Consider the following 27,066-nt stretch of genomic DNA (forward strand, 5'->3'; position numbering starts at 1 on the left):
GTGCTTTGAGACTGAGATCCTTTCACTTGTCCTGCTAGATCCTCCGCAAAGACGACGGTCATGCCCCTATATAGCATAAAAGACAAGCAAATTGGTCAATTTTCTCTCTCCAGGATTTAGCAGAATAAATTTGACTTACAATCCAAGATGCCAGTTGATATGACAATGGAAGATCCAGGGACCAGGATTATCCGTCCTGAATCTGGTTCAGAAGAGGGAAGGAAAGAAATGCACCACTAGTTGCTCCACATTCTTGGCACTGCGGAAAAATAAAAATGACGCACCTAATCGTGGTAAGATCCGTTTTTGATTCTCCCGTAGAAATGACATCCCGCGCACTGAATTTTCTAAAATTCACCAGGACTGAAGATTAAACATTAAAGAAATTAGAGATCCCAAAAGCCTAACGTCGGAGGGAGGAGGATTAATGAGACACGGACAGAAGGAATGGCCGACGCGCACCATCACAGTATTAGGTCGAGTAATGGGAGTGGTGCCTTTTCGGGTCATCGTGGATTTCAGTCGGCATTGCTTACACAAGCATCTGCCCACCAGTTTGGTTCCCAGTGGGAAACTCATACGTGAAGTTGTGCCCTGAAACGATTGGGCACTGAGTGAGGAATGCGGCACCTGAGTATGACCACCGGTCGCGTCGCAACGCGGGAAAGCTTCATCCATTGCGGCGGTACGTACGATGTTGGAAGATTCCATGCCAGTGCTTCGGAGGAAAGGATTGTGAGATGGCGGCACTAGCGATTCACAAACACCGCGACTACCCACAATGGAAGTTCCTTTAGGCATCCTAGGATCACTCAGCCCATTTTAAAGTCGTCATAACGTCTCGCGGCGAGCAAAGGGCCGAAGAACCCATTGATAGTGACTGCAGGTCTCAGAAATCCATCCGGATTCACGTTAGCATCCACATGAGAGTGTAACGCTGTTGGTTTGCGTTCGCAAATTTGAGCGCCAGCATTAGAGCGCATGCAAGAAAGTGGAGTATGGTGTCAATGGTTGGGGAAATCATGCAGACGCAGCATGAGCCAGGCCACTCACAAGTCATATAAGAGGATTCTTGCGCCTTGTGAATCCCTGTGTTACGGTTAAGCCGTATATGACACCGAACGGGTTTAACGAACACCCCACCCTCAAGTCCCCAACATGCATGTTTTAGTCAGCATTCATGTATATGAGCCACGACCAGTGAAGATGGACTCTTCAGCTGGTCAACACAGGCACTCTGTTCCCCCTCTGATATATAAGTCCGCACCAACGAATCAGAACGGCGGCGCCGATGATTGAGAAAGCAGGGACTAAAAACATAGCAGCCACAATCCGCCATCGGGAACTCATCGCTGAAGATGTGCCTAAACAACGTCACACGGGATAGCATTGATGTTGAGTGCATAGTCATGACCTCGCGGGGCCACAGGACTAAAACAAAATGGATCCAACGACGAACCAAATTCGACTCTCCAGTCTTGCCTTATGATCAGCTGCATGGAGAAGTTTCCATCTAACCCCCCTAGGCTGATGAGTCGTGCCCAGGCCACGTCGCATCAGAGTATGCTGCAGCAGAGTTGTAGCAGAATTGGTTGTCAGGTATTCTAGCCGCGCGTCGGCGGTGCTGCCCCGAATTTCATTGCAGCAGAGTTGGGCCAATCCGACGAGCACACATCTCTCTAGCGCGTAATGGTTCCCTGACAAACTTGTACTGGAAGGAGCCGGCATAACATAAATTAACCAAACAACCAGTGGTGATTGACACACTAGGAGTCATAGATAAACAATTGGAAAGGCTGCCACGATCCGCTATGGCGACGTTTAAAAAATCGGGGTCCGAAGGAGCAATTGATCTCCATCTCGATTAGGCTTAACTAACTGGACGTGCATATGTCTCGGGCAATTGTACCACCCCACAGGATCGCAGGACCAGGTCGCTCGTCTTCAATGTTCCGAGTCGGGAAGCGAATCCCAAATAGGGCACAGCTGATCCCAGGCCTTGTTGTGTTTTTGAGACTGAGGTCCTCTCACTTGTCCCGCTGGATCCTCCGCAAAGACGACGGCCAGACCACTACATGGCACAGGAGGCAAGGAAATTACGCACCATGGTCAATTTTCTCTCTCTGGGATATAAAAGAATAAATTTTGACATACAAGGCAAGATGCCAGTCGATATGACAATGGAAGATCCAAGGACCAGGATTATCTGTTCTGAATCTAATTCAGAGGAAGGAGGGAAAGAAATACTAGCTGCTCGACATTCTTGGTGCCGCGGAAAAATAAAAATGACCCACCTAATCGTGGTGAAATCCGTTTTTGATCCACCTGTCGAAACGACGTCCCGCTGGACTGGATTGTCTAATTTTTTTTTTCCAGAACCGAAGATTGAGGATTCAAAAAATCCCGAGGGGGATAGAGATCCCAAAAAAAAAAAACTCACCATAATTATACACGGTCTGTCCCACGCTACGGATAACGCTAAACGCGTGCTATATAGGCGCAACCATCAGCCCCCCACGTTGGACAGCATTAATAGGGGAAGGAAGATCCCTCCTTACTTACACCGTGCAGATGGAAAGGGTGAGGAGCCCCAAGCGATCCCCCTGGAACGGAAATCTGAATCACACTATTCCTGGGCAGGATATATACAGCTCCCTTGGGGAGTAGTTCCCTGGGATCCGCTCCATTTAGGATTTGCAGAAGAACTGGGACGGAAGGAGGTTGGTAGCTGACTCCGTTCATGAGGAACGAACCGTTATTGAATGTAATGTTGAAAACGAAATCCACGTCAGGAGGATGATGTCCCCCAGGCTACGAAGCAGCGGACAATTTAGCCAGTAGTCGGGCGCAAGAAATAGCGTAGAATGAATAAGGGAGCTGTTGCGGGGGCGATGTAAGGCTCAATGGCACGTACGGGTTTAGGGTTATAGTAGGGAACCAAACTCTGTTCGAGAAGTGTTGTTCCTAGAGTTTGTGCAGTGCCATTAGGTTCCAACGCAGGAGCACCTTCGTAACGGAGGATGGCCTAGTTAGAACACGAAACAAAAAAAAAAAAGTTAAATTCTAGGGGGTACATGGGGAGATGTGTGTCGGCAAAATACGTACAGAATTGATTCCACCTGCGAAGCCTTGCGAGCCACTCGAAGGGTTAGCTCGGATCCAGTAATTTCCGATGGGTTGATTTGCGCTGAGCTGAACCAGGGGAGGAATAAGCACTGTGTGCGTGAGAAGGGAGAGAGAGAATGCATACAATGACGGAGTAGCGTTGACCCACGAATATTTGCAATGAATTCACAACCCGAGGCTAAAACGAAATTGATTGTCAGTGTAGAAGACACGCGGGACAGGAACCCACTCACCTTGGTTGTGACACCATCTGCCTCGATCACAGTCATCGTGTGTCCTTCGAAGGTTACAAGATAGTTGGGATCGCACGCCATGTTAATGAGTCGCATGCGATATCGCTTTCCCTTCTCTACTGATACGACAGACAAAGGACCTCCCGTGCTACCCGGATAGCGACCGAGACCGTTAATCTAAATACGGAAAGAGACGTATCCCAGTCATCAGCCACGCCAAGAGGAAGGGGCGCCCAATCACCCAACCACACTACGCACCAGGTGCGAGTCAGGTCTTGGAGGCACATGTCTTGCAGCAACTACAGGAGCAAACCTAGCATGGGAAAACGCCCGCTCAACAAAGGAGTTCAGACAGACGGGAAATAAAGGAGAATATTTACGCATGATACCAATCCGCGAACGTTATAACGGTACTCGCGTCGTCCACATCATACATCCACCGGTAAGGGTCCCGAGGATCATCTGATAAAAAAAGGGAAATGTATCACTGCGAACGGCTGAGAAGCAGTTTACGAGGACACCTACAAATGACAATAGGACCTCGCAAGCCTAACAGAGGGAGGAGAATTGAGGATTAATGAGAGAGACGGACAGAAAGAATGATCGACGCGCACCATCGCAGTATTGGGTCGAGTAATGGGAGTGGTACCTTTTCAAGTCATTCCATCAGCATCAGTGTCATCGCCCACACACCCAGTTTTGAGGGCTTACCAGTATGTTCCACTTTGTCCCCCAGCGGGGAACTCATACGTGAAGCTGTGCCCTGAAGCGATTGGGCACTGAGTCACAAATGCGGCACCTGATTATTGGGCGTGTCAGATTGACGCGAAGTCACGACACGGAGAAGAAGCTTCACCATCCATGGCAGCAGTACGATGTTGGAAGATGCCATGCCAGTGCTTCGGATATCAGGCTTATGAGATGGAAGCTGGCACTAGTGATCAAAACACCGTGACTACCCACAATGGAAGTTCCTTTAAGCATTCTAGGATCACTCAATCGATTGTTCACCTCGATTTTAAAGTCGTCATTGCGTTTTGCGGTGAGCAAAGGGCCGAAAGCCCCATCAACAGTTATCGCAGGTCTTGGAAACCCATCCGGATCCACGTTAGCATCCACGACGTTAATAGTGTAACGTTGTTGTTTCGCATTCGCCAACCCCAGCGCCAGTGTTAGAGCGCACGCAAGAAGGTTGAGCATGGTGTCAGTGGTTGGGGGGTTTAGATGCCGTGTTTGAGGCAGGTTATATGAGGATTTTTTGGCCCTTGTGACAGCCTGAAGGAGACGTAACGTAATACCGCTGTTTTTCAATCCCTTCCACCAGACGGCCATGGCCATGCGTCAATGCGCCAGCCATTTGTGTCATCAGAGTGTAATCCCAAATGGCAGTGCTAGATCACCGCAATGGGGTCGGGGTGCTGATTGGCAACGGTTTTAGTGGTAAGGGGGGGGTTGTCTTGGCCAGAAAACCAACGCCTTCTAACAAGAACAAATGTCACCATGCCTTCCGAAGAATCCGAAGAAAGTCACAACCACGAATATAATTATTGAATTGTGCGAAGAAGCGCCCCGGTACCGACATAACCAAATCAGGCAATGGGGCACACCAGTTGTCACTTTTTCAGTTTCTAAGATTGCACCCGAGATCGTGACAACTGAATTCGGCCACCTGACAACCCGGGGAGGCATATCCTAACGGCGGGCCCGAATAACCGAGACTTCCCCGTCTAGTTGTTCAAGTGCTTTACATACATGGTAGGACTTTTGGAATGCACATTTTGTATCGATAAATGTGCAATGTTGATATTCTGTGGTTCAACGAAATAAGTGGTGGCGCTGATGATCGAGAAAGCAAGAACACAGCAATAATGCCCAAACAACACCAACCCCGAAGATCACACGGGATAGCGCTGTAGTCATGGCCTCGTGGGGCTACGGGACCAAAGGATCAAACGAGGTTCAACTCTCTGCTCTCAGCTGATGCCTAGGTCAATGAGTCATGCCCTTGACCGTGTTGTTATTGGACTCTATTTTGTTACCCGGCGCCCGCCTTGATACGTGGCAGTGCGGCTATCCCGAAACACTACAACTTACTTAGTCGAGCAATACATGATTGCCCTGGCCGTGTCGCAGCGGGGGTGATAGTCTGTCAGCCACGATGTTGATCGCGTCAGATTTGCAATTTGACTCAGTTTGCACGCATAAGCAAATGAATGGATGCATTTAAAAGATTATGTCACTTTCAGCGCGTAATTTCATGCTCACGTCATTTCTTTTTATGCTAGACAGCGGATGGGAATTTAGATGACCGAGGTAGGACACCGGGCTTAGGTCGGGAGGCTTAAATGAGGCAAGTGTATAGGCGCTCTACTGATATTGCATCTGCTACTACAACTTCTGCCGGCGGGTGGTTGTGGTACGCCGACTGCGATGATGGATTTTCCTCCTCCGATGCAGCGCCATGAATTCGTCGCTGTTACTGCGCTCTCCTACCTGTGTCTTTCCGCCTATTATTACTCCCATTCTGACTGACACCATCTCATAACCATCATCTTTTCATCTGAGTCGCTCAGCTCTTCTTCGTATTCTAACGACGTTAACGATCCGAGTGTCAATTACTCGTCTCGGTCTCCGACTACCGCAGTGACACAAGGTCAGACTCAGTCGTGAAACGCTGAAGCTTTCTTTTGCTCAGTTGCCCCCTCCCGTTTCCTCGCTTTCGTCGCTTAGATCGGCTGGTTCGTTTGTGGGGGTGGGGGTGGGGGTGATGCGGATTATTTTAGTGTTGAACATTCAATGATGTGGCGGACAAAACAGCATTAGCGGGAATGAACGGGGGATCGATAGCGGCGAATGAAGAATCAACCGGCAGCAGCAGCAGCAGCAGCAGCAGGACATTCATACTTTCGACGTCGTTTTCGGGCTGGTTGAAGGGCCCACCAGGAGAGTTTCCCCTCGTCCTATTTGACTTGAGCCCTTCTGGTTCGCGTGGTATGGTTCCGAGGCTGGATAACGAAAAAAAGAGGGTAACGATGATGAAGCGTTGGTTGTGCTGAGAATAGTCCTTTCAGTTCGTCCCCGCCGCGGCAGCTGCGAATATCGGGAGGGCCATGGTGATGAAGAAAGTTTTGTTTGTAAGGAGCATTGAGACCATCATGTTAAAATTCGGGGATGGCAACAACCAGGTGTCGTTTGGAGGTGCCCTTTTTCTTTAGAAAACCTTTCTCCTCTTTTTTTCTCCACTTCAAACGTACCTACGCTTCGTCAGCGAATCGGTTTAGTTCGTGACTAGCTCACATGCCGCTCGAGTCGTAAGTCATCCTCATCCTCGCATGCTAGCGCCGCTTCTTCAATTCGTTTCCTAATCTCATCACTGTGGTGTGTCACGGCTCCGTCATACTTCAAACTAAGTCGAGGTGCCGCAAGCTGAGCCTGTGAAATTCAACATTAAGTTATTACATTTCAACAATTGGTGCAAATGTGGGGTTGACACATTAGTGGTAGTAGATAGATAATTGAAAAAGCTGCCACGATCCGCGTACAGCGAAGCTTAAACAAGACGAAGCCCAAAAAAGCAAGAAAGATGCACTAGTACCGCCAAGTCGCGGTCGAAATGATATTTAGACGCCCTAACCACTCCACTCTGATCAGGTTTGCGTACTTGCGCTTCAAACAATTGTTACCGCACCAGGATCACTAGACTAATTCGCTCGTTTTTCAATGTTCTGAGTCAGGAAGCGAATCCCAAATAGGGCATAGTTGATCCCAAGCTTTGGTGTGTTTTTGAGACTGAGGTCCTTTCACTTGTCCCGCTGGATCCTCCGCAAAGACGACGGCCAGACCCCTACACGGCACAACAGAGAAGCAAATTGCGCCCCATGGTCAATTTTTTTCTGGAGGGCCACGATGATTTGGAAGGATAAAATTTGACTTACGCTCCAAGATGCCAGTCAATATGACAGTGGAATATCCAAGGTCCAGGATTATCCGTTCTGAATCTGGGGCGGGGAAAGTATATTACTAGCTGCTCCACGTTCTTGGCATCACGGAAAATTAAAGATGACGTACCTAATCGTGGTAAAATCCGTTTTTGATCCTCCTGTCGAAACAACATCCCGCTGGACTGGATCGTCTAAATTTGTTTCCAGGACCAAAGATTGGTGATCCAAAAAAACTCCTGAGGGGATAAAAAAACGCACCATAATTATACACGGTCTGTCCCGCGCTACGGATGACGCTGAACGAATGCTATAGAGGCGCAACCATCATCCCATAGTGAAAAGGAAAAGGCCTTCTTTACTTACACCGTGCAGATGGAAAGGGTGAGGGGCCCCGAGCGATCCACCAGGAACGGAAATCTGAATCACGCTATTCTTCGGCAGGATATACACAGACCCTTTGGGGAGTAGGTTCCTAGGATCCGCCCCATTCAAGATTTGTAGGATAATGGGGACTGATGGTGATTGATAGGTGACCCCGTTCATGAAGAACGAATGGTTACCGGACGTAATGTTGAAAACGAAGTCCACGTCGGGAGGATTATGGCCCCCGGGCTTTTAGAAGCAGGGTAGTAGATAAGTAGTTGGGCGCCAGTGTGGTCCACAAAAGGAATACGAGATTAGTTGTTTTGGAAGAGTGGGGGAAGGGGGGTGTAAGATTCGATGGTACGTACGGGATGAGGGTTAGACTGAGGAACCAGACTCTGTTCGAGAAGGGTTTTTCCTAAGAATTGTGTAACACCAATAGGTTGCGACGCAGGGGCACCTTCGTAACGGAGGATAGCCTAAAAAAAAGCATAAAAGATTTTCAGATTGTGCACTTGAAAGGGAGAAATGTGTGCTGGTTATGGTTCTGTGGAGGCAGAAACACACATACGGAATTAATTCCACCCAAAAAGCCTGGCGGGCCGCTCGAAGGGTTCGCTCGGATCCAGTAATTAGCGACGGGTCGATTTGCGGTAAGCTGATTCAGGAGAGGGATCAACACTGTTTGTGAGCGAGGAGAACGGGAGGGAGTGCCTACAATGACGGAGTAGCGTTGACCCACGAAAAGCTGCACTGAATTCACAACTTGAGGCTACAAAAAAAAACGAAATTGATTGTCGGTATACTGTTGCTTTATCGGGAAACGAGGAAAGAAACCAAAAAGGAGTCACCCTCGGCAGGAACCTGCTCACCTTGGTCGTGATGCCATCTGCTTCGATGACAGTCAAGGTGTGTCCTTCGAAGGTTATAAAATAGTTGGGATCGCATGCGATGTTAATGAGTCGCATGCGGTATCGCTTTCCATGCTTCACCGATACAACAGATAAAGATCCTGTCGGGTTACCCACCCAGCGACCGAGGCCGTTGATCTACATACAGATAAAACACATTCTCAATCATCAGCAGAACACGTACCAGGGTCGAGTCAGGTGTTGGAGGTCCAGGTCTTGCAGCAACTACGGGAGCAAACCTGGCATGGGAAGGCGCAAGTTTACAAACGGGCCCAGACAGAGTGGAAATTGAAGAGAAATATTTACGCATGATACCAATCTGCGAACGTTATGACAGTACTTGCGTCGTCTATGTCGTAAAATCCCAGGTAAGGGTCTTGAGGATCATCTAGCAGAAAAAAAGTGTCACTGCAAACGTCTGAGAAGCCGTTTCGAGGACACCCACAGATGACGATAGGGCCTCGCAAGCCTAACGGAGGGAGGAACATTAATTATGAGAGACACGGACGGAAGGAATGATCAACACGCACCATCGCAGTATTGGGTCGAGTAATGTGAGTGGTACCTTTTCGGGTCATCCTGTCAGCACTGGCGACATTGCTTACATAATTGACTGTGAGAGCGCTTGCCAGTATGTTCCAGTTTGTCCCCCAGTGGGAAACTCGTACGTGAAGTTGTGCCCCGATGCGATTGGGCACTGAGTCACAAATGCAGGACCTGGATATCATTAGCTGTGTCAGAAGTCACAATACGAAGGAAGAAGCTTCACCATCCATGGCGGCAGTACGATGTTGGAAGATGCCATGCCAGTGCTGGAGAGGAAAGGATTATGAGATGACGGCACTAGCGATTCACAAACACTGTGACTACCCACAATGGAAGTTCCTTTGAGCATCCTAGGATCACTGAGACGATTGTTCACCTCGATTTGAAAGTCATCATAGCGTCCTGCGGCGAGCAAAGGGCCGAAGGTCCCATCAACAGTGACTGCAGGTCTCGGAAACCCATCGGGATTTACGTTAGCATCCACAACCTTGAGGGTGTAACGTTGTTGTTTTGCGTTCGCAAATCCCAGCGTCAGTGTTAGAGCGCATGCAAGAAAGTGGAGCATGGTGGCGTCGATGGTGAAAGCGTGGTGCCGTGCGTTAGGTAGGTCTCATATAAGAAAATTTCTGCATCCTATGAATCCCTGAAGAGTCAGGACGCGCAGGGTAGTAACGCGTGGGTCTCCGATTGCCTGTACTGGACGTCCAAGGATCAACATGTAAAGTCCTCAGCCAATAACGCTAGAGGCCGCAAAGTGGGGATGCCAACCGGCGGTTTCCGTATAGCTGGCATAAGGAAGCTAGGAACACAATGCCTATGAACAAGAAGGCGAATACAATATTTGTCCATTGTACGTTCGTGCCAAAGGACCACCCTCGGTGCAGACATAACCAATTCGGGTAATAGGGCAGATTGTCGAGACAACAACCGAGATCCGTGATTACATAATAGGATAGAAAAGCGCCGCCGCTGTCGCAATAACTCGCTTCAGATTCTGACTGGCACTCTACCTTAGTGGAGGCTGGGATCTTGCCTAGACTTCTTCCTGCTGTTGTGTGATCTCCGGCGCCATTGTAACTCCGCAAATCAATGCCATTCTCCAAGAAGTCCACAGGGAACGCGCCACATCCTGAAGGGCCCGAATTTCAGAGGCTCTTTACGTCTTGTTTTGGAGGGTCGGAGGGTCCAATTCCACCCCCCCAGGTGCTCATTTTGTGTCATCTGGGCCGGTTGTCCACGAAACGAACTTCCCCGCGGCCATCACCGAAGATACTGCTTACCCTATAGGGGCTACCCAACCCGCGGCCATACACCTGAACCTTCCAGCCGCTCTGTTTGTTTTGGTCCTGTTTCCCGCGAGCTCGTGACTATTACGCGGCAGTACCATCCCGTCTGTCAGCATGGCACTCTAGCAGACAGAGCTAAGTTACGAGTTGCCTGCCCGTGCCAACCTCATGTGAGGCGGTGCTTATATGAGCACTTCAACGCGGGGTCTCTCTTTCAACTCTCATAATTAATCGTGGTGCTTGTGCGATACTTAGTGAGTTTCAGGTTGATTACCATTACTTCTTATCTTTTGCATACAGTGGGGGATGCTTTCACAGTCTTTCTCAGAGAACTTGACACAATTATGTCTCCACCGATCCCGGAAAGCGCCTCTCGTGGTTTTTGGTAGTGGTAGTCATCTGGTCAGCAGCAGCCTGCACCACCATCGGATCCAGCGCTTGACACTTAGGGATGGGGAGATCCCTAACTTCTCAGCTTTAACCTCCTTACAAGAGCTGTCACTTAATTGTCGTGCCTCTACGGTTGACCCAGCCCGTCTGGAGGCTTTTTTTCGTCTTCTCTCCCATGCTCCAATCCGCCACATACGACTTCAAATGCAGCAAATCCCCTTCTTCCCTGCTGTAAATGCAATTAATCTCACTCATGTTGAATTGCACACTTATCATCCATCAATTCCAAATGCCATCAATGCCGCGACCAATCTTGTGTACTTCTCCGTGGTTGTTAACCGCCTTTCCACACATGTGACAAGTCCCGTAACTGGAATCACAGCACTGCCGTTCTTGCGGTCCCTCACCCTCGGAGGGGCTTCCATGCATCATGGACTCTTCCCCCAAAGCGCAGACAGGTTAGAAACCATTCAATTGATAAATTCAAAACACCCTCCACCAGTGCTTCATTCCTCACAATTCCCTTGCTTGCGGCTCGCCGCCATCGACGCATGCAACATCGATGTCAACGACCTGAAGGATTTCTTTGCTCATCACCCTAAACTTGAACATTTTTCCCTCCTTAATTTGCGTGATACCCATGACCCGCATTTTCTGGAATGCCTGTGCCGTGATGACTTAGTTTTGTGTCCCTCGCTACGCTGGTTGCAGCTGGACGTTATCTCGAGGGCAAACGAGTGGGACCGCGTGTTTGCCGGCGTCCTTTCCCACTTGCACTATATCAGGTTTTTCCAGACTTCCACCCCTCTCTACATCGGACTTTACGGGATATCAGAAAGTAATACACCTTGCACGTTCCAGCTTGCAACATCCAAGCATATTCCTCTATTCCTTATCTCTTTTTCGGATCCCTTCCAACCAGATTGGCTCTGATCTCTGGGTGAGCATACATTACGGACGCCATCTTCTCGACGCTGGCTGATGACCTTTTGTCCCAGCTTCGCCTATCAGTTGCTGTCAGCATGAGACGGTCAATCACATGGCGTGGGATTGCTACTGATCTTTCACTCCAATATCCGTCTCAACAAGCTGTTCCGGCTAATTCTCACGTTCTTGTGTAATGAAGTTCATGTGGAACAAGGTTATGTTGCCCTCCTACAATGAGATACTTGACCCTTTCACCTGGACAACATTCCTACCGGAGCTACTCCTTGCAATGCACTTGTGTGTCCGACTGTGATCTAGTAACGCAGATTCCCCAGTGGCTCGCTGATTTGGCCGAAATTTAGCCACACCGTGCGTTGCTTCCAGTCGAGACAATGAGTCTGTCCAGCTTTCTGGATTTTTAACTTATTTTGTTCATTGTCCTGCTTTGAGAAATTTTGTCTTGCTCTCCTATTTTCCTATTTACAGAGGGTGTCTTTCAATTGAATGGCGTGCTTGTGTCAAACTACAGTGGCTCAAATGGAGTGTAGGCAAGTGGCGGCCAAGTCCCAGGCCTTGTTGGATCTGGTGGGCAGGCGATTCGCTGCTACTGCAACCTCGGCTTGCGATGGTTTTAGTAGGCTGACTGCGATGGCGCCTTTGCCTCCTGGGGCGATGCAGTAATTTAACTATTGGACCATACGCCTTAGGATATAGCGCCCCCGTACTATCAGGTCGCGAGGGTGCAAGTGTGGCCCGATGGTGTCGGTGCTCCTACTACTACAGGGTACTTATTAGAGGCTGGGATCCTGCCTAACAGCGTATGTCCCCATCTCACCTAATACTCCCACCTATGTTGGAGTAAGGTCTTATCATGGATATAACAACGGCTTCCACCCTGGATCGGTGCATGACGTTACAATAAATTCGTCGCTGCTAGTGCCTCTCTGCTTCATCCCCTAGCTCTTAATTCCTCTACCAGTATTCATTCTGGATCCGGTGGGGAAACAGCAGTGTTACTGCCGTTCCGACCAGTTCCACCTCATCGCCTACTCTTCATAGTCCCTTGCATCGTCTTTAAATTCTCATCGCTTGGTATTTCCTCGAGTAAAAGTAAAGTGAAACGTTGATGTTCCATAGTCCACGAAACGAAGTGACGCGGGGCCTAAAGCATAGCCACAGTTCGCCTTCGCGGACCCATACCCGAAACGACACCAACCCCGAGGATTATACAACCCGCGGCCATACACCTGAACGTTGCGCTGATCCAGTGGATTGACATGTACGAGCTCGCGGGGCAACAAGACCAAAAAAAATTCAGAATCTAACAACCAGCGACCGAGTCTCTATTCTTGCCTCAGTCATATGTTGGCCTCATTCCATCGTTCTCATTATATAGTAATATGGCCTTTTTAAGTCAATGAGTCGTGCCGTGTTGCAGCAGAGTTGGCCGAGTTGATTGTTCTCTCTTCAGTCGCACGTCAGCGCGGAGCTGCCCGAATTCCATGGTTGTAGCAGAGTTAGGCCGATCATAGTTCGTCTGATGAGAGGACACATCCTGAGGGCCTCACAGGGAAGCCACAGGGGACCCCCAAACTGGCCCGAATATCCCTAAAGATATTACCCATGATAGACAAGTAGAAAGGCCAGATGACGGAACGGGTAGGGAGGGAAACAGCCCGAGAGGAAGAGAAGAGAAGCGGAAGAGGGGAAAGATGATCAGATACACTCCCCATCACAACATTACCCACCACAGAGCGAAACCTGAAAGCACCCCCAGAACAACACAATCCCGAGGATCGTCAACCAGCTACACGACACCAGGATAGCTTCAAGTGGTATCGAATATTACCGACTACACAAAGATGAGTATCAACAGCTCTTCTGGCGAGACCAGCGGAATTGCCACCGCAGAACAAAAGGAAAGGGGGAATGGGAGAAAATGGTTTCATTCTTTCTTTAGTGGAACGCCAGTAGCTTTCGCGATACATCACTGTATTTTGGGGTTTCATTTGCAGTCTCAACGAGAACGACCTTCAGAGCCGCATTATACATAATGGAATTAGCCGAATTTATTGTCTGAATAACATTGAGGGCTTGGCGGGCCTCGTGGCATGCATTATACCCTTCATCTGAGCACATCTTCGAATGTTCGGCCAGTGACTGCAATGATCCTCCCCCCCATCGTGTGACTATGCGTGCAGCCGACTTGTGAAACACTCACACTGGACCTGGCCTATATGCGTGGTCGTAAAGGAGAAGTTGAATGTTTGTGTTTGTTCCCTTGGACTCGTGCGAAGTCGAACTCCCGAAGCTTGAGGGAATGGACCAGGTAAGCGATTGAATAACGTTCATGAAAACCTCTCCAGGGAACTTATTTCTTCCTTAGAGATGCTTATGTAACCCCGAAAACGTACTCATTTTATTGTCCCTGTTTAAGCGCTGACAGCATCCATCATCCCCTAATTGCTATCCCCCACACTTCTGTGATCATGAAGTGCATTTTAGAACAGGACATCCGGTCGCGCCGGCTAGCGGGGATAAAATAGAGATGGGCATGAACATGCCGGTTCATGAACCGGTTCATGAACGTTCATAAACTTTGGTTCATGAACCTGCAGGTCATGAACTTTCCCACGAACGGCCGTTCACGTGAACTGGTTCATAAACTTCAATACATCAATAGATTTTCTATTAGCCCAGCCACCGCAGACCGCCGTTTAGCCACTACTTCAATTATAATTCCTTCTGCTTCGCCTCTTCAGAGTTCAGACACATGTTAGACACCCCTCTGATAATAGACTGGTCAACAGATGTGGATGTGACACAGACAGGGAAGGTTATGGATGTCCAGGCTATGCAGTTGGGCTGGAGCGATGCAAATGTTGCAGGTGTGTGTCGATGTCGTCCTTATCACATTTGCTCGGTTAAACTATCTTCAGAGCATACAACAGACACCGGTGGAGTGAATACTATGCTCACTTCAAACACTCTCGCGGGTTCCAGCCAAAGGCACGGAACCAGCTCATTTGTCGTCTCATGTTTCATGTTTGCAAGTCAAGTCATCCTGGTTGCTGCCATGTGCAGAACATGCCCACAGATAAGCTCAAACAGAAGACTATGAAATGTAATGTGGCTCATCTTGGTGTCATCTCATCCCTGAAAACTCTACTGCGGCAAAATTTGACCGACACTACCCATCGCATGCTTGTTGCCCCGAATGCATGCATGTCCAGTTTATCTTTCGAGCCAGTGCTGATTTGGTCTACTCATATCAGCCCTATAACTGTTATGGCAACCTCGACAGTGAAGATGACGATGATACGGATGATGAGCTAGACTGGTACCCCAACTCGGGGTTAAGGCTAAAACCTTAAAGAGCGAGGCTTGAGCCAATCAGAGAGCGAGAAACGGTGGACCCGCGCTATTAGGTAACCTATTATAATGTTCATGAACGGATTGTGAACGGCTCACAAACGGTTTGTGTGACCCTCCTTGGACCCTGAAAGTTCATGAACTTTGGTTCACGCGGTTCACGTGAAGTTCATGCCCAACTCTAGGATAAAATAAATCTCTAGGGAGATCACGTACATCCAAGAGCGTGTGTCTTAATTGTTCTTCCAGCGGGCACATAGCGTCAATTGAGGTACAAGAGCTGACCGAACGATTCATTGTGCGGTTGCCTGTAGTGCAACGGGACAAAGAGGGTAGATTTGTAATACATGCAGTCTATTACCTCCAACCCACCTGCAGGCTGGTCGGAATGTTGTGACAAGCATTGCATATTGATTGAAGGCTGAAACCAATGCACGTATTGCTGTGAGCGCTAAGAGTATAGGTACGTAGCGAGTCGACACGTAGTGACATTCCGTAGTCGATCACACACATTATAAGACGAAAAGATGGACTAGCGATGTTGTCGCTCAGTCCGCTATGCGTGAACTGGAAATATATTGGAAGTAATCACCTAGCGATGTTGTCGCTGGTGTACGAATATTAGATACACGTTGTTAAACACATAAGTGGAGGAGAAAACTTAGACTCACCTCAGTCCGCTATGCGTGAACTGAGGAGAAGTCGTAAGTGTTGGAGTTACAACGACGCGTGACTCACTAACCAAACTCACATGATCTTGTTTTTCGTTTCCGTTGTATTGATACCGTGACTGCATTGTATATAGGTAATTGTTTGGGTCTACTTTCCTTTTCTCCTCAGTTCTTCATTAACGGAGACTGAGGTTAGTATCATTGTTTTTAGTTAGTTGTTACATTACTTACTCTGTACTCTTCTGTACTATAGCTCCCGCTTTACGTTAGTATTAACCGTAGTAATTCAGTTCTTCATTAACGGAGACTGAGCTCCCGCTTTAGCCCTCCTATTAGTAAGGTCCAAAAATTGGTGTTTTATAGTCAGGCGCTATCCTGACTTTAGTAACAACTGATCCAAAAAAGGGAAACAAAGTAAATCTTAGCGCCGCAAGACTCAACATCAACAACGTGAGTTGGCCTCAGCGTACGCTTGTATCCCAAGAAATTTAACACACAATTCATTGACCGGGTTGTAATTCGATATCTACTTCAACTTGTACATTTCACAAAAAAAAAAAACTGGCTTACTGCTACCAGATGGGATACAGATTGTGCCTTTAAACTACAAATGGCAAAGGGATGGAGAGGAAGTTGAGTATATAAGAAAAAGATAAGTCATGTGTTGGTGTTGGGAGTAAGTGATGCAATGAGAGGTTGGCAGAATTGGCTGCCAGAGCGATTATGCCGCGGCTAAGAATGAATAGATTGAAATGTAAGTGCTGCTTGTGTTGATGAGTGACTTCATTTCTCGCGATGACCGGACTTGACAGGACGTGGTTGTGATGCATCTTCATCTCCCGAATGATCCTGGGGATCGACCTGAGGTTGAATGGAAACGTTCCGGGACGTTGTCAAGAATGGGGATGTAACAATAAGAGAAAAGCACGACGCACAAGTAAGCTCAGTTCAATGTCGTAACGTTCTTTATCTGCTGCCGCTTGCTTAAGATAGTACTAATCGCGTGGAGGACCATCATTGCGACAAGAAGCTTTATTGGGTGAGATATCCCTACCTCTCGATCCAAGTCACCTAATGCCTTCCATCTTGCACCGATCAACTTGCCATGCTCAACTATCCCGACGTGAGTAACAAACAAGTCCGAATTTGCGGATGCGCTCGGACTGACGAGATGACGCGTCGGGATTCTCTTCCTTAATAAGTTTTTCCCACTCCTAAATGTGATTAAATCCAGCGGCGGCGTCGCCCCGATCGAGTTGCCACGCACCTCACAAAAAAACATGAAAGCAGACAAGGGTCTCTTGGGCGCATGAGGGTTGGTATTCATCGGCTTTTTCTTTGACCCTTTCAACACCATCGGATTGCCAGCGTTTCTCTAATATAATAGCGCATAAACGACCCCAACGGGTGGAATGTGTAGTAGGTGAAATCACAGCAGACTTACACCCTTCTTATGCTTGTAATGACTTGTCGATTTCGGCATCTGATCGAGTGGGTCATATAAGAATGAGTCAAATGAGCGTCGGCCGCAGAAGGTTAATGTGATTTGCCACCGCGAAAAGGGACAACGACAAAAATGCGCCATAAACCGCCTTGGTGCCTTCAAGGGGGCATGTCCTAGGTTCTAACTAGCCTCCATTAGACATATGGAGAGTACGATGAAATCCATCTGGGTTTGAACGCCTCTCCATCGGCTATATGGAACACCACAAGATCCATTCGGCGCCCCCCAGATCAAGAATCTGGCACTCTTGCAAGGTAGATATGACTCCAGGCGTACCTTGAGCGGTTCCCAAACGTCTATAACACGATCGGATTACACTACAGGAGGAAACAGAACACAGAACTTGCAACAGAGAGTGATCGATCCTAATTCGGAGCCGCAACCGAGAACCCAGTTATTTGCATCCGTAGTCAACCAGGTTCAGCTAGCGCGCGCGTTTGAAACTCGCGAGTTTGACATGCCACGAAGTCGAAGTTGGTCACGAAATTATCACATGAAGAAGGGAGAGAAAAGGGGCCGAGGAAAACGCGTCAACTGGCGGAAATCTGAGCCTCCCAAACCAGAGTTGCAAACTGAACCAACATCGTCAACATCACCGACTACCCCGACCACCCTACCGGATGATAGCATAATATCAACGGAACAACTACCACCAACAGAGGAACAAACACAGGAACAAGAATATGAGGTACCGCAAGGTGATCGAGAGTATCACTGCACATACTTGAGACCGTCCGCAAGTGGACCACGTCTATCCAGTGTCCAAGAGTTTGTGTCGTCACCCTTCGCAGACCCTCCCACCTTGTCCGACCCCCAGTGCGCTTACTTTGCGTCCGAAAATATCCTTAACGCCCTCACGTACTACCTTCCATTCGAATTAGCACTGGTAAGCAGCATCTGTTCTGGTGGGTTGCACGTGTTTTCGTTGACATGGGCCTTCCGACTTTGGGGTATTTGACACAAGATCGTATGGTATAACAAGACACGCGCCGAGAGTCGAATATGTGCTGCTTGCCAGCGATTCTATCGGCTTGGAGACAAACTACCGTCGCTCATCCGTACCGATCCTCAGTTGGAAGCGGTTTATGATGGTCCTCAACGGGAACGAGAGAAATGGATTAGTGGCTTATGTGCGTCAACCCCATACGACTCTGCGCTGGGACAAGTATCAATGAACATTCTAACCATGCAAGGCTCCTTCATGTGTTTTGGAATCACGCTCGTGAATGCTCCAGGGATAGGACTCAACGCATGGGGTCGATTTGAGCATGAAATCGACCAACAAACTCTTTGGCTAATTAACAATTCCCAAGTGCGTCTTTTATTATTGAATCTCTTTGGTTGTTACTTCTGTCTCACGAAAACTGGGAACTGCACAGCCAACCGTTGATGACCAGGGTCTTGTGAGTTCTTCAGGAATGTCCTCTCATTATCTATCACAGTTCTTTGATAATCGCCTGCAGGGCAGATTGTTCAAGCTGACGCGGAAACCTGATGCGGGTACACTCTCCTTTCAGGTTCCGTCACAGACACCGACCGCGCCGCCCAGTGCCTAATGGTGCTTTACATGTCTGACCTCTCTTGCGCCACTTATCCACACCTTCACCGATGGTGCAGTCGCACATTCCCTAGTGGAACTGCGCAAACATAACCGACCAAAATCCCGGGCCGTGCGACGTCGCCGCATACTTGTGGACTGATGACGTTATTATGTGCAACAATACGTGGGATTGATTTGTTGTGGATGACGCTTGCGGCCTTCGGTGCTCAGAACAACGACAAATTGCGATGCTCTGTATTTATGTAAAACTAACCGACGCAAACTAATGTAGCATTCCCGATTTAGTCTTGTCTGTCACTCCGAGATTACCGATGGCAGCGTTGGGTGAGCGTGTCCAAGCTTCGGAGTCGGAGGTGTACTCCCTCCAAGACATCAATAGATCGCAATTTCCAGCCGCGTCAATTAATGCGCAAAGACCTTGGCATGCTGTCAACTTCAATACAGACGAAACAGCCAAGGCTGAACATGCATTTGGTGGGTGGGGGGACAAGTTCACGTCATTTCCGCACTACTATATATTGTACGGCGGAAAGAGCATCGTCCAATAGGCGAAACTGAACTTACGCAAATCGAGATAACATCTCCGCCACAGCGACAGGACGGTTGCAGTTTGTCGCTGGCGTTAAGGATCAACGTAACAAATGACCTGGCCATGTGATAAGGAAGCATAGAACATCTTACGCCGTGACCTGCGTATCTGGGTTTGGCGGCGAAGAAGAGCCGAACGTGCCATTATCACAAATCAATCATACCAAGTGCATCCATGTAGCGTCCGAGGCACGGTAATGAGGCCGAGAGGAAGAAACGAGGGACCGAAATTGCGAAGTGATCGTGACAAGCCGGAAGCAGCAAAAATCGGACAAACAGCAACTACTGGGGCATGAGTTCGAGCCTTTTTTCATTGACGAGGAGCACCACAGAATACCATCCAAGATTCCCGAGAACCAACAACCAAATCGGTATGGGAAAAAGGGGGCGACCTTTTGCTTGAGCGAGAAGACAATCGACCCGGATATCGAGTAATAAAGATCAAGGAAGATCTCCCTTCCCCATGCCATGTGGTTGGCCATCTTGGCACACTGGCACTAACAGGAACTTGTGCGCTGGGACAAGAGGTCATCAGCCAGCGTCAAGAAAATGGCGTCCGCAATGTATACCCAAAGATCAGAGTCAATCTGGTTCGAAGGGATCCGGAAAAGGAGGTTCTTCCATAGAATAATATATGACTCGGACTTATACTCTGATTTTCCCTTCTTCCCCGAAGCCCGAGCGGAGGGGAGTGGAAGTCTGAAGGGTCCTGATATAGGGCAAGTAGGAAAGGAAGCACGAAAATGTGCGACCCCACTGGCTGTTCGCCTCTGAAAGATGAGCTTCCAGCTGCAGTAAGCGTAGCAAAACTGAGTAGTCGCGGCACAGGTATTCCAGCGAAAGCGGGTCATGGATACCACTCAATCCTGAGATGGAAGAATACTTAGGTTCCATGCGTTGATCTCGGCGACACGCAAGCAAGGAAATTGAGAGAAATGTTGTTTACACATTGGTGTATTGTGATTCTAGTTGTGGGACTTGTCACATCTCTGGAGCTGGAACGGCACTTGAAATTGATGGATGATAGGCATGCAATTCAACTCGAGCAAGAGGGGATCTGAAGTTGTAAGCAGCGGATTGGGGCATGAGGGAGAAGACGAAAATTTTCAAACCTAGGGATCTTTACGTTTCTAAGCGACAAGCGCTGGGCCCGATGGCGGTGCAGGCTGCTGCCGACGAGACAACTGTGCTTACCGCAAGAGGCGCTCGCTGAGATCGGTCTAGGCATAATCCATGAGAACGTCCCCCACTATATGCAAGGGATAAGTAGACACCTCGGAATGCCGTCCGAGAATACTTAAGACTCCCGAGCACTCGAGCTAAATCTGGAATGTAGGACTATGAGTGGTACGAGGCAACGGCAGGATATGCCAACTTGGGACCTGTGAAAGAATGTCGGGTTTCCCCTCACATCATCAAGCACTTTGACCAGCTTGTGAATGACTTCCTTTGGACACCGGTCAACACTCAGCTGAACACTTAATAAGAATGGGCTTACAGATCTCGGACCAACGCGGGGGTGCTGACGATACACTATTAATGTACCGAAGAATGGGTGACAGCTCAGCCTTTTCAGAAAACGCTCAATCAGCTCTAAACCCTTTGCAAGGGAAAGGCCCCGTATTCAAGATTTCAACGCAGCGCAGGCTCTGGCATTCTCTCTCCTCATATCCGTCACGAAACGATGATGATGTGGATCGGTTCAGCCCAGAAAGCCGTGGAAATGTTGACACAGAACACGAATCGGCATGTCAGGGTCTCCAATTCCAGAGACGAAAGCCACAAGTCCAACCAATGAATATCGGACTGCGTTAATGGAATAGCATCCCAAGATCAAGAAGAGGAAAATGCTCCAAAAGATGATATGCAAAATGTCAAGATACGGAAGAGAAGCGGAGGCGATCATATCCAGAGCTAGGAATTGTGGGAGTGCAGGGAAGCGGGAATGGAGAACAATCTAGAGGTGGAAGTTGACACCAACATTGATTGACATTGGCTTCCTCGCGAGATCGCCACTAGGGACATCATGTAGCGGAAAACCGAATACTGAAATAACGAGCTGCCTACCTGCTCCAATCTGATTTCAACCAACTTTCCTCTTCAAACCAGAATTCAAGACGTATCCTTCAGTTCGCGTGATGTCGAAGGGCATGTTGAAGTGGCTTCCGACGCCCTTTGTTGTCGCGGTTATTGTTCCCTTTTATGGGAAGTTTTGTTGTTCTAACGCTTTAGCCTTTGTCCCTCTGTGCCACTCAGAGATGTATATAAGCACAATATCTAATGACACTCTGATGTCGTGCTCAGATCGTGCTTAGGGCTGCGATGCCGTGATTATGACAGGACAGTCGTGCACGTCTGCATTGTCTCAAAGATTTCCGCTGATAGGGGAATCTCAACGACGCCGAAGTGACGAAGAATTTGGAGCCCTTGCTCGCCGTTGGGGAGACTCAATTGAGCCTAGCGGCATTCGCCGATCCTAAAAGATCACACGACTTCAACCAGATGGGACATATAGAGGTGCTTCAGCCTATTGCCAGAGATCGTCGAACATATGATCTTCTCACCACTGCTCGCCCGCCTTGAAGGAGAATAGGATTTAATCTCTTCGGGGAGGGGAACTGTGTACGGGATCACAGTAGTAGATGTTGTTCGGAGAGCTGGCGAGTGGAAGATCGAAATCAAGGGCTTGTTGTGATTGGTACAAAGTAACCCGTTGTACACGCCTGTTATATACACAGAGGATGGATCATAACATCCATCCTCTGCGATCGAGTGTGCGATGATGTGCCTTGCCACGGCAGTCAGTAGCGGAACAGGCTTACTGTCCCGTGCCAAGTCACCAAACCCTAATTCGCCCAATCAGATCGATCTTAATGCTATTCAGGCACTCCTGATTTGAATCGTTGTAGGCGACAATGGCGGTACTTATGTAAGATTGGAGGAGAACGGATGATTTCTCGAGATCTTGATGGCGCCGATCCATAGTTTTGTCCCTGGTTGCGATAATGAAACGGGGGCGGAAACATGATGACAGATCAATTCTGGAACATTAATGAGATCCCAAGCCATCGATCCTGCGCTGGGGTTCTTCATATGAGAGAAGGAATCGTGGACGTGGGGAACCGTCCTCCATCCTTCCACACGGTCGATCGGTCTTGGTTCGAATGCCTTGCAGAGCGTCTACGTCGTGCGGCGCTCAAGGCTCACAGAGAAATGCTGCTTAGTAGCTCAGCTTTGTAACCTTTTCCACCCTCGGCTTTGCCTGGTCGCTGGACGAATCATCCGAATCGATGGTCGCAACTGCAACGACCATGACGTTAAGGATGCATCTTCCTAAGCTTCCCCGGCCCATCAGTCCTTATTCTTCCTGAGCTTAACACAAACTACCGGGTTCGGCACCAGCCTTGGGATTGGGAGTGTGACACCGATGGCGCAAGTTCGACATTTTCATGAAGCTCGAAGTGATGGTTGCCGTGGACTGTTGTACAGGTAGAAAACGCTACTGATAACTTAGGACTTGGAATTGGACCACCATACTTGTCTCGCAGACGTCCGCAGCTGTTTCAGAGCTATCATGATGTAAAAATTACGACTTAATGACCGGCTTGGCCAGCCGGGCTTGGAGTGGGTACTAGAGTACAATCTGATCGGCCCATCGAGAGATCGGCGTGATGTGGTGATTTCCTTATCTTGGTCGAGAAGCCCAAGTGATTTGTGGCATCTGGAAAGGACGTCGACGCGCGGGTTGCATTTGTTGGCCGAGAGCGAAAGGGAGACGTCTTTGTTTTTACATGTTTATTTCGAATCAATTCTCAACCCTAGTGGGCTTCGCTGCTTCGGGTTGTCAATCTCACTGCAATTCAAGTTCTGATTTCCCAGATTTGTTCATCAGCAGAGCAATTGGGTTCTGGCCTAGTAGCATATTCAACGCAAGAAGGTTTCCAACCATGCACATGACTGACGAAGGGTACGAACGCCACAGTTGGATGCATACACGCTGTGCTACGAGCTGTGGCTCCAAATACGTATACACACGAGTCCCGATATGATATAAGCTGGGCCGGCGCGTCCTTCTCCTCAACTCGATTCGCTTCTAACGTCCAACTCAGCATCATGTTCAAACTTCCACTCGTTAATCTTGTCTTTCTAGCCTTGACAGGCATCACCCTCGCTCATCCTACCGCGCAGCAAAACACGTCCACATTCGTTCCCGCTTCCACTCGTTCCACTCTTCGCCGCGATCCCTCATCCACTACGAGCGGCAAGTCTTTCTAGTCCTAACAGGCTCCATGAATGCCTCTATCAATTCCTTTCATGATAATGACCTCTGATGACTTGTCATGTTAGGACTTGCTACCGTGTATACTTCTTGCATCAATAAGGGACAAGTAGCAGTTACGTTCGACGACGGCCCGTATATCTACATGAAGGAGATCTCCGACCAACTCACCCAGCATGGCGCCAAAGGTATATCCTCATCTCACGCGTCAAGACGCGCAACTGACGCAAGATCACGTTAAATTTCACGTCCAGGCACTTTCTTTGTCAACGTAAGGGAAACAAACCAGACCCAAAACACGTCCCAAATAACTTACCGTGAAAATGATTCCAGGGAAATAACTATGGCTGCATCTACTCCGATGACAACGTTGCACGTATCCGTTACGCCCTCTCTCAAGGCCACGAAATCGCGTCTCACACGTCAGTGCTTCCCTTCTTAATGACAAAATAGCGTGACTTTGGATGCCGTCCGCCAGCTGGTCTCATCCTCATCTCACCGAGGTTTGTCATCTTCGAACACCAAATTCACACCGTTGACAGCTGACCCCGATCCTCCCAGTTGACAAGCAACCAAGGCCTGTCCCTTTGCCGCCTCGTTGGACTGACGCTTTCTGACCTCCTTCCACAGTCAAATCCGAGTTGACCCGCATCAACGGTACGTCCCCATCCGGTGCACACCAGATTCGCCGCTGAGGTCACCCTCACCCTCACATGCAGACGCGCTCCGTAAGACGCTTGGTATAATCCCACGATTCATGCGTCCCCCATATGGCGAATATAACGATGAGGTCCGCAAAGTCGCCAACTCCCTTGGCCAATCTGTCGTCATTTGGGATCAAGATTCAGGTGATTCGGATGGGTATGATATGAAATACCAAAAGAGCATTTATAAGGATTTCGTTTCGAGAAACCCGAAGGCCTCTGGGACTGCCATCTTTTTGAATCATGAGGTGCGTCGAAGTCGAGGGCTATGTTTGACAGGAGATTTTTCTGACGCATCAGCCGGTTTTTTTGACGGGCTTCAACGGGTCTTTGCAGACTCATGATACAACTGCGCACGAACTTTTGCCGTATGCCATTCAGCAACTCCAATCAGCAGGATACCAACTTGTTGCGCTTTCGGTATGCCTCGGCATTGACCCTTATCTCAGCCAGGGTGCTCCTTCGAAGAAAGATGTAAGTTGGGTCGTTTCATCTGTTGTGATAAGGGCTGAACGACTCATTTGCCCCAAATCACGCAGAGTACTTGGAAATGTTGAAACACCGCTCTTCACCGGTAGTTTCATGACGGCATTCGGGCCATTTTTCCTCGTTGGGGTTGGGCGATGTACAGGCTCGTGATTCGTGTTTTCGTGCCCATACCATCATGACACCTCAGACTTCATGTAATTGCGGCATTTCATCATAATCGTTGCACAGCGAACTGGGATACGCATATAGGCGTGGTATATGATCTTCAGTCGGAATCGGAAGCTCAATTCCTTCCAAGAGATGAATAGCCGGTTTCCACACAAGCCAGATCGCCCTCATGCCAATTGTAACTATAATTAAACTTTGGGAGCCCATAAATTGTACAACTCTTTATCAGCCGGGTCAAATGCAGTGAGAATGGCGTGGTCGGAACGGATATGCGAAAGTGACGAGGGTGTTGCGAAGATAGATGAAGAACCGCTACCTGGAGCTGCTGCCCTTCGTCGGGGTGTAGAGATGTTGGGTTGGATGCTGGAATTTATGCTTGGTGAGGAGCGAACGGTGTTTGTGGGTGACTTTGGGTTGAACGGGGGACAGATAAACCAATTTCAGCTAAAAACCATCTTGCTTGAGCATCGTGAGTTCGGGACGTACGGAAAGAGGTGATTGGACATTAATTTGACTTGAATGATGCGGGATCTGTGCAGCTGCAGAGGGCCCGTGTCTGGAACTCTCCATGAATCTCTCTCTGACTTGCAAAGAGGAGCGATACTTACTTGATAATAAAGGTGCGTCCCCCAAAAAACTCCCTCGAACAGCAGGTGAAGATCTTGGGTCATTATCGAAGAGATTGAAGGATGGGGTGGAAGGGGATTGGAAGGGATCACCGCCCGGCATGGATTGCCTTCCTGAGGTATTGACTCGTTGTCGTTGCTGTTGTGATGGTGGTGGTGGCGATGGCGATGGCGATGGCGAGGAGGACATAATTGGCAGCGCGAGCGTCTTAGCCCTGGTGCCAGGGAATGCGGAGGAGGGGTGTACTAAATTCGGCTTGGGCCACAAGACAGCCTATGTAAGGCACGACACAAACAAAAGCCAACACTCCGAAATGCTGAACACACGCATGAAGACTTCCTAGACACCGCTGTACGGCGAAACCCATCCCATTTTTCGACATCGTCACCCAAAATCGGCCAGCACAACGCGACGACTCAAAAGCGGAGCAGCATTCGGAGTTAACCTCGTCAGAACGCATGAGAACACCCGAATCGGACTTAGATTATTATTTTCTCACTTTATTTTCGTGTATTTATTCCAACCCCTGCCCTCGGCGCTCTCACGCGCGAGCAGCCTAAAGTTTGCAGGATAAATATCCAGAATAAACAACAACAACAAGACTTCCTATATTCACTTTATGTTGCCTACATCGATAAGACATGTGCTGATCCCCCTGTTATTTCCAGTTGATGACTCACCGGACGCTAATACGTGCAATCTGCTTATTTCGACTGGAGGCGCCACGATACAAAGATGGTGAGATAGGGAAACATGAGCAATCCGGCGTCCTTCACTATCCCCACTTCCATCATTTCACTCCACTACTCCGGAGCCATCTCTGAATGCATAAGATTTCTCATCGTTCCGGGGTGCAATGGTTGATCCAGTTGTTGTGTGGATCGCTAAGGTCTGAACCCTTAGTCCAAGAGGATGGAACGAACATTCCAAGGTCCGGATTCAGGCCCGGATATTTTTTGATGACTTGCGGTTGATATTTCAAAGTTGAAGCACGTTCATAGTCTTTCGGCAGTAGTCACCTCTTTAGGATTACCAAAAGAGGCGGGAGGAATGATATCAAGGGTGGCTGCATGATTGATAGCTGCACCACGTCCCAGGAAACAATTCGTAAAGCATGACCCTGCCCATCTCCGATCTGAACAAAACCTATAGGGGCATTTTCGTATGCGATCTGAAGAGAGAATCGTCCTGAGTGCGCATAGGCAAAGCACCAAGCGTATTTCTGGGGAAACAGGCACTTCGAGCCATTGAGAGACACAATAAAGTCTGGTTTATACCAATATGATGGTTTGTGGTGTGTGCTCATCAGGTACAATCATTCGCAGATGACCTGCGACTTTCCTACGTTCCCCATAAGCAACCAGCTCATTAGCATGCAGC

At 48.7% G+C, this 27,066-nt stretch overlaps 8 protein-coding genes across 8 annotated transcripts; 4 read left to right on the forward strand and 4 right to left on the reverse strand.

The window, feature by feature from the left end:
- Positions 1–1,944: 1,944 nt before the first annotated feature.
- On the reverse strand, positions 1,945–4,559 carry EI90DRAFT_2912622 (laccase; the record flags this gene model as incomplete). The annotated part of the gene is made up of 16 exons (XM_039054468.1): positions 1,945–2,071; positions 2,155–2,217; positions 2,295–2,358; positions 2,441–2,489; positions 2,563–2,811; positions 2,915–3,025; positions 3,106–3,192; positions 3,251–3,304; positions 3,360–3,536; positions 3,618–3,672; positions 3,740–3,821; positions 3,885–3,908; positions 3,974–4,008; positions 4,071–4,158; positions 4,216–4,258; positions 4,323–4,559. The coding sequence occupies 16 exons, from the start codon at positions 4,557–4,559 to the stop codon at positions 1,945–1,947; spliced, it is 1,545 nt and encodes a 514-aa protein (XP_038918733.1).
- A 2,517-nt stretch (positions 4,560–7,076) lies between these two features.
- EI90DRAFT_2912328 (laccase precursor) lies at positions 7,077–9,685 on the reverse strand (the record flags this gene model as incomplete). Its single annotated transcript, XM_039054455.1, has 16 exons — positions 7,077–7,203; positions 7,295–7,357; positions 7,428–7,491; positions 7,559–7,607; positions 7,664–7,912; positions 8,032–8,142; positions 8,235–8,321; positions 8,382–8,435; positions 8,536–8,712; positions 8,759–8,813; positions 8,881–8,962; positions 9,020–9,043; positions 9,105–9,139; positions 9,189–9,291; positions 9,344–9,386; positions 9,449–9,685. 16 exons carry the CDS (start codon positions 9,683–9,685, stop codon positions 7,077–7,079), a joined length of 1,560 nt encoding a protein of 519 aa, XP_038918734.1.
- Positions 9,686–10,736: 1,051 nt separating this feature from the next.
- Positions 10,737–12,007, forward strand: EI90DRAFT_243737 (uncharacterized protein). Its single transcript, XM_039053033.1, has 2 exons — positions 10,737–11,736; positions 11,795–12,007. Exon 1 carries the CDS (start codon positions 11,001–11,003, stop codon positions 11,727–11,729), a length of 729 nt encoding a protein of 242 aa, XP_038918735.1. The 5' UTR covers positions 10,737–11,000; the 3' UTR covers positions 11,730–11,736; positions 11,795–12,007.
- A 1,792-nt stretch (positions 12,008–13,799) lies between these two features.
- Positions 13,800–15,055, forward strand: EI90DRAFT_3287643 (uncharacterized protein). Its single transcript, XM_039067066.1, has 5 exons — positions 13,800–14,052; positions 14,229–14,301; positions 14,419–14,611; positions 14,663–14,801; positions 14,862–15,055. The coding sequence occupies exons 1-5, from the start codon at positions 13,961–13,963 to the stop codon at positions 14,881–14,883; spliced, it is 519 nt and encodes a 172-aa protein (XP_038918736.1). The 5' UTR covers positions 13,800–13,960; the 3' UTR covers positions 14,884–15,055.
- A 1,494-nt stretch (positions 15,056–16,549) lies between these two features.
- EI90DRAFT_3152743 (high mobility group box domain-containing protein) lies at positions 16,550–17,573 on the reverse strand (the record flags this gene model as incomplete). The annotated part of the gene is made up of 6 exons (XM_039065811.1): positions 17,211–17,573; positions 17,034–17,141; positions 16,935–16,980; positions 16,821–16,879; positions 16,702–16,761; positions 16,550–16,627 (listed from the first exon to the last, which is right to left on the reverse strand). Exons 1-6 carry the CDS (start codon positions 17,349–17,351, stop codon positions 16,550–16,552), a joined length of 492 nt encoding a protein of 163 aa, XP_038918737.1. The 5' UTR covers positions 17,352–17,573.
- Positions 17,574–17,670: 97 nt separating this feature from the next.
- EI90DRAFT_3287644 (uncharacterized protein) lies at positions 17,671–19,308 on the forward strand. The gene is made up of 5 exons (XM_039067067.1): positions 17,671–18,156; positions 18,235–18,400; positions 18,464–18,582; positions 18,650–18,673; positions 18,734–19,308. The coding sequence occupies exons 1-5, from the start codon at positions 17,728–17,730 to the stop codon at positions 18,824–18,826; spliced, it is 831 nt and encodes a 276-aa protein (XP_038918738.1). The 5' UTR covers positions 17,671–17,727; the 3' UTR covers positions 18,827–19,308.
- A 4,196-nt stretch (positions 19,309–23,504) lies between these two features.
- On the forward strand, positions 23,505–25,160 carry EI90DRAFT_2969272 (carbohydrate esterase family 4 protein). The gene is made up of 10 exons (XM_039055643.1): positions 23,505–23,680; positions 23,767–23,886; positions 23,953–23,969; positions 24,032–24,120; positions 24,177–24,201; positions 24,260–24,275; positions 24,329–24,355; positions 24,418–24,650; positions 24,739–24,876; positions 24,942–25,160. Exons 1-10 carry the CDS (start codon positions 23,533–23,535, stop codon positions 24,957–24,959), a joined length of 831 nt encoding a protein of 276 aa, XP_038918739.1. The 5' UTR covers positions 23,505–23,532; the 3' UTR covers positions 24,960–25,160.
- A 30-nt stretch (positions 25,161–25,190) lies between these two features.
- On the reverse strand, positions 25,191–26,120 carry EI90DRAFT_3046795 (uncharacterized protein). Its single transcript, XM_039059500.1, has 3 exons — positions 25,664–26,120; positions 25,546–25,615; positions 25,191–25,466 (listed from the first exon to the last, which is right to left on the reverse strand). Exons 1-3 carry the CDS (start codon positions 25,873–25,875, stop codon positions 25,248–25,250), a joined length of 501 nt encoding a protein of 166 aa, XP_038918740.1. The 5' UTR covers positions 25,876–26,120; the 3' UTR covers positions 25,191–25,247.
- Between the last annotated feature and the right edge of the window lie 946 nt (positions 26,121–27,066).

Source organism: Cantharellus anzutake (assembly GCF_015039405.1).
Source record: "Cantharellus anzutake strain C23 chromosome Unknown EI90scaffold_12, whole genome shotgun sequence".
In the NCBI taxonomy this organism is placed as follows: domain Eukaryota; kingdom Fungi; phylum Basidiomycota; class Agaricomycetes; order Cantharellales; family Hydnaceae; genus Cantharellus; species Cantharellus anzutake.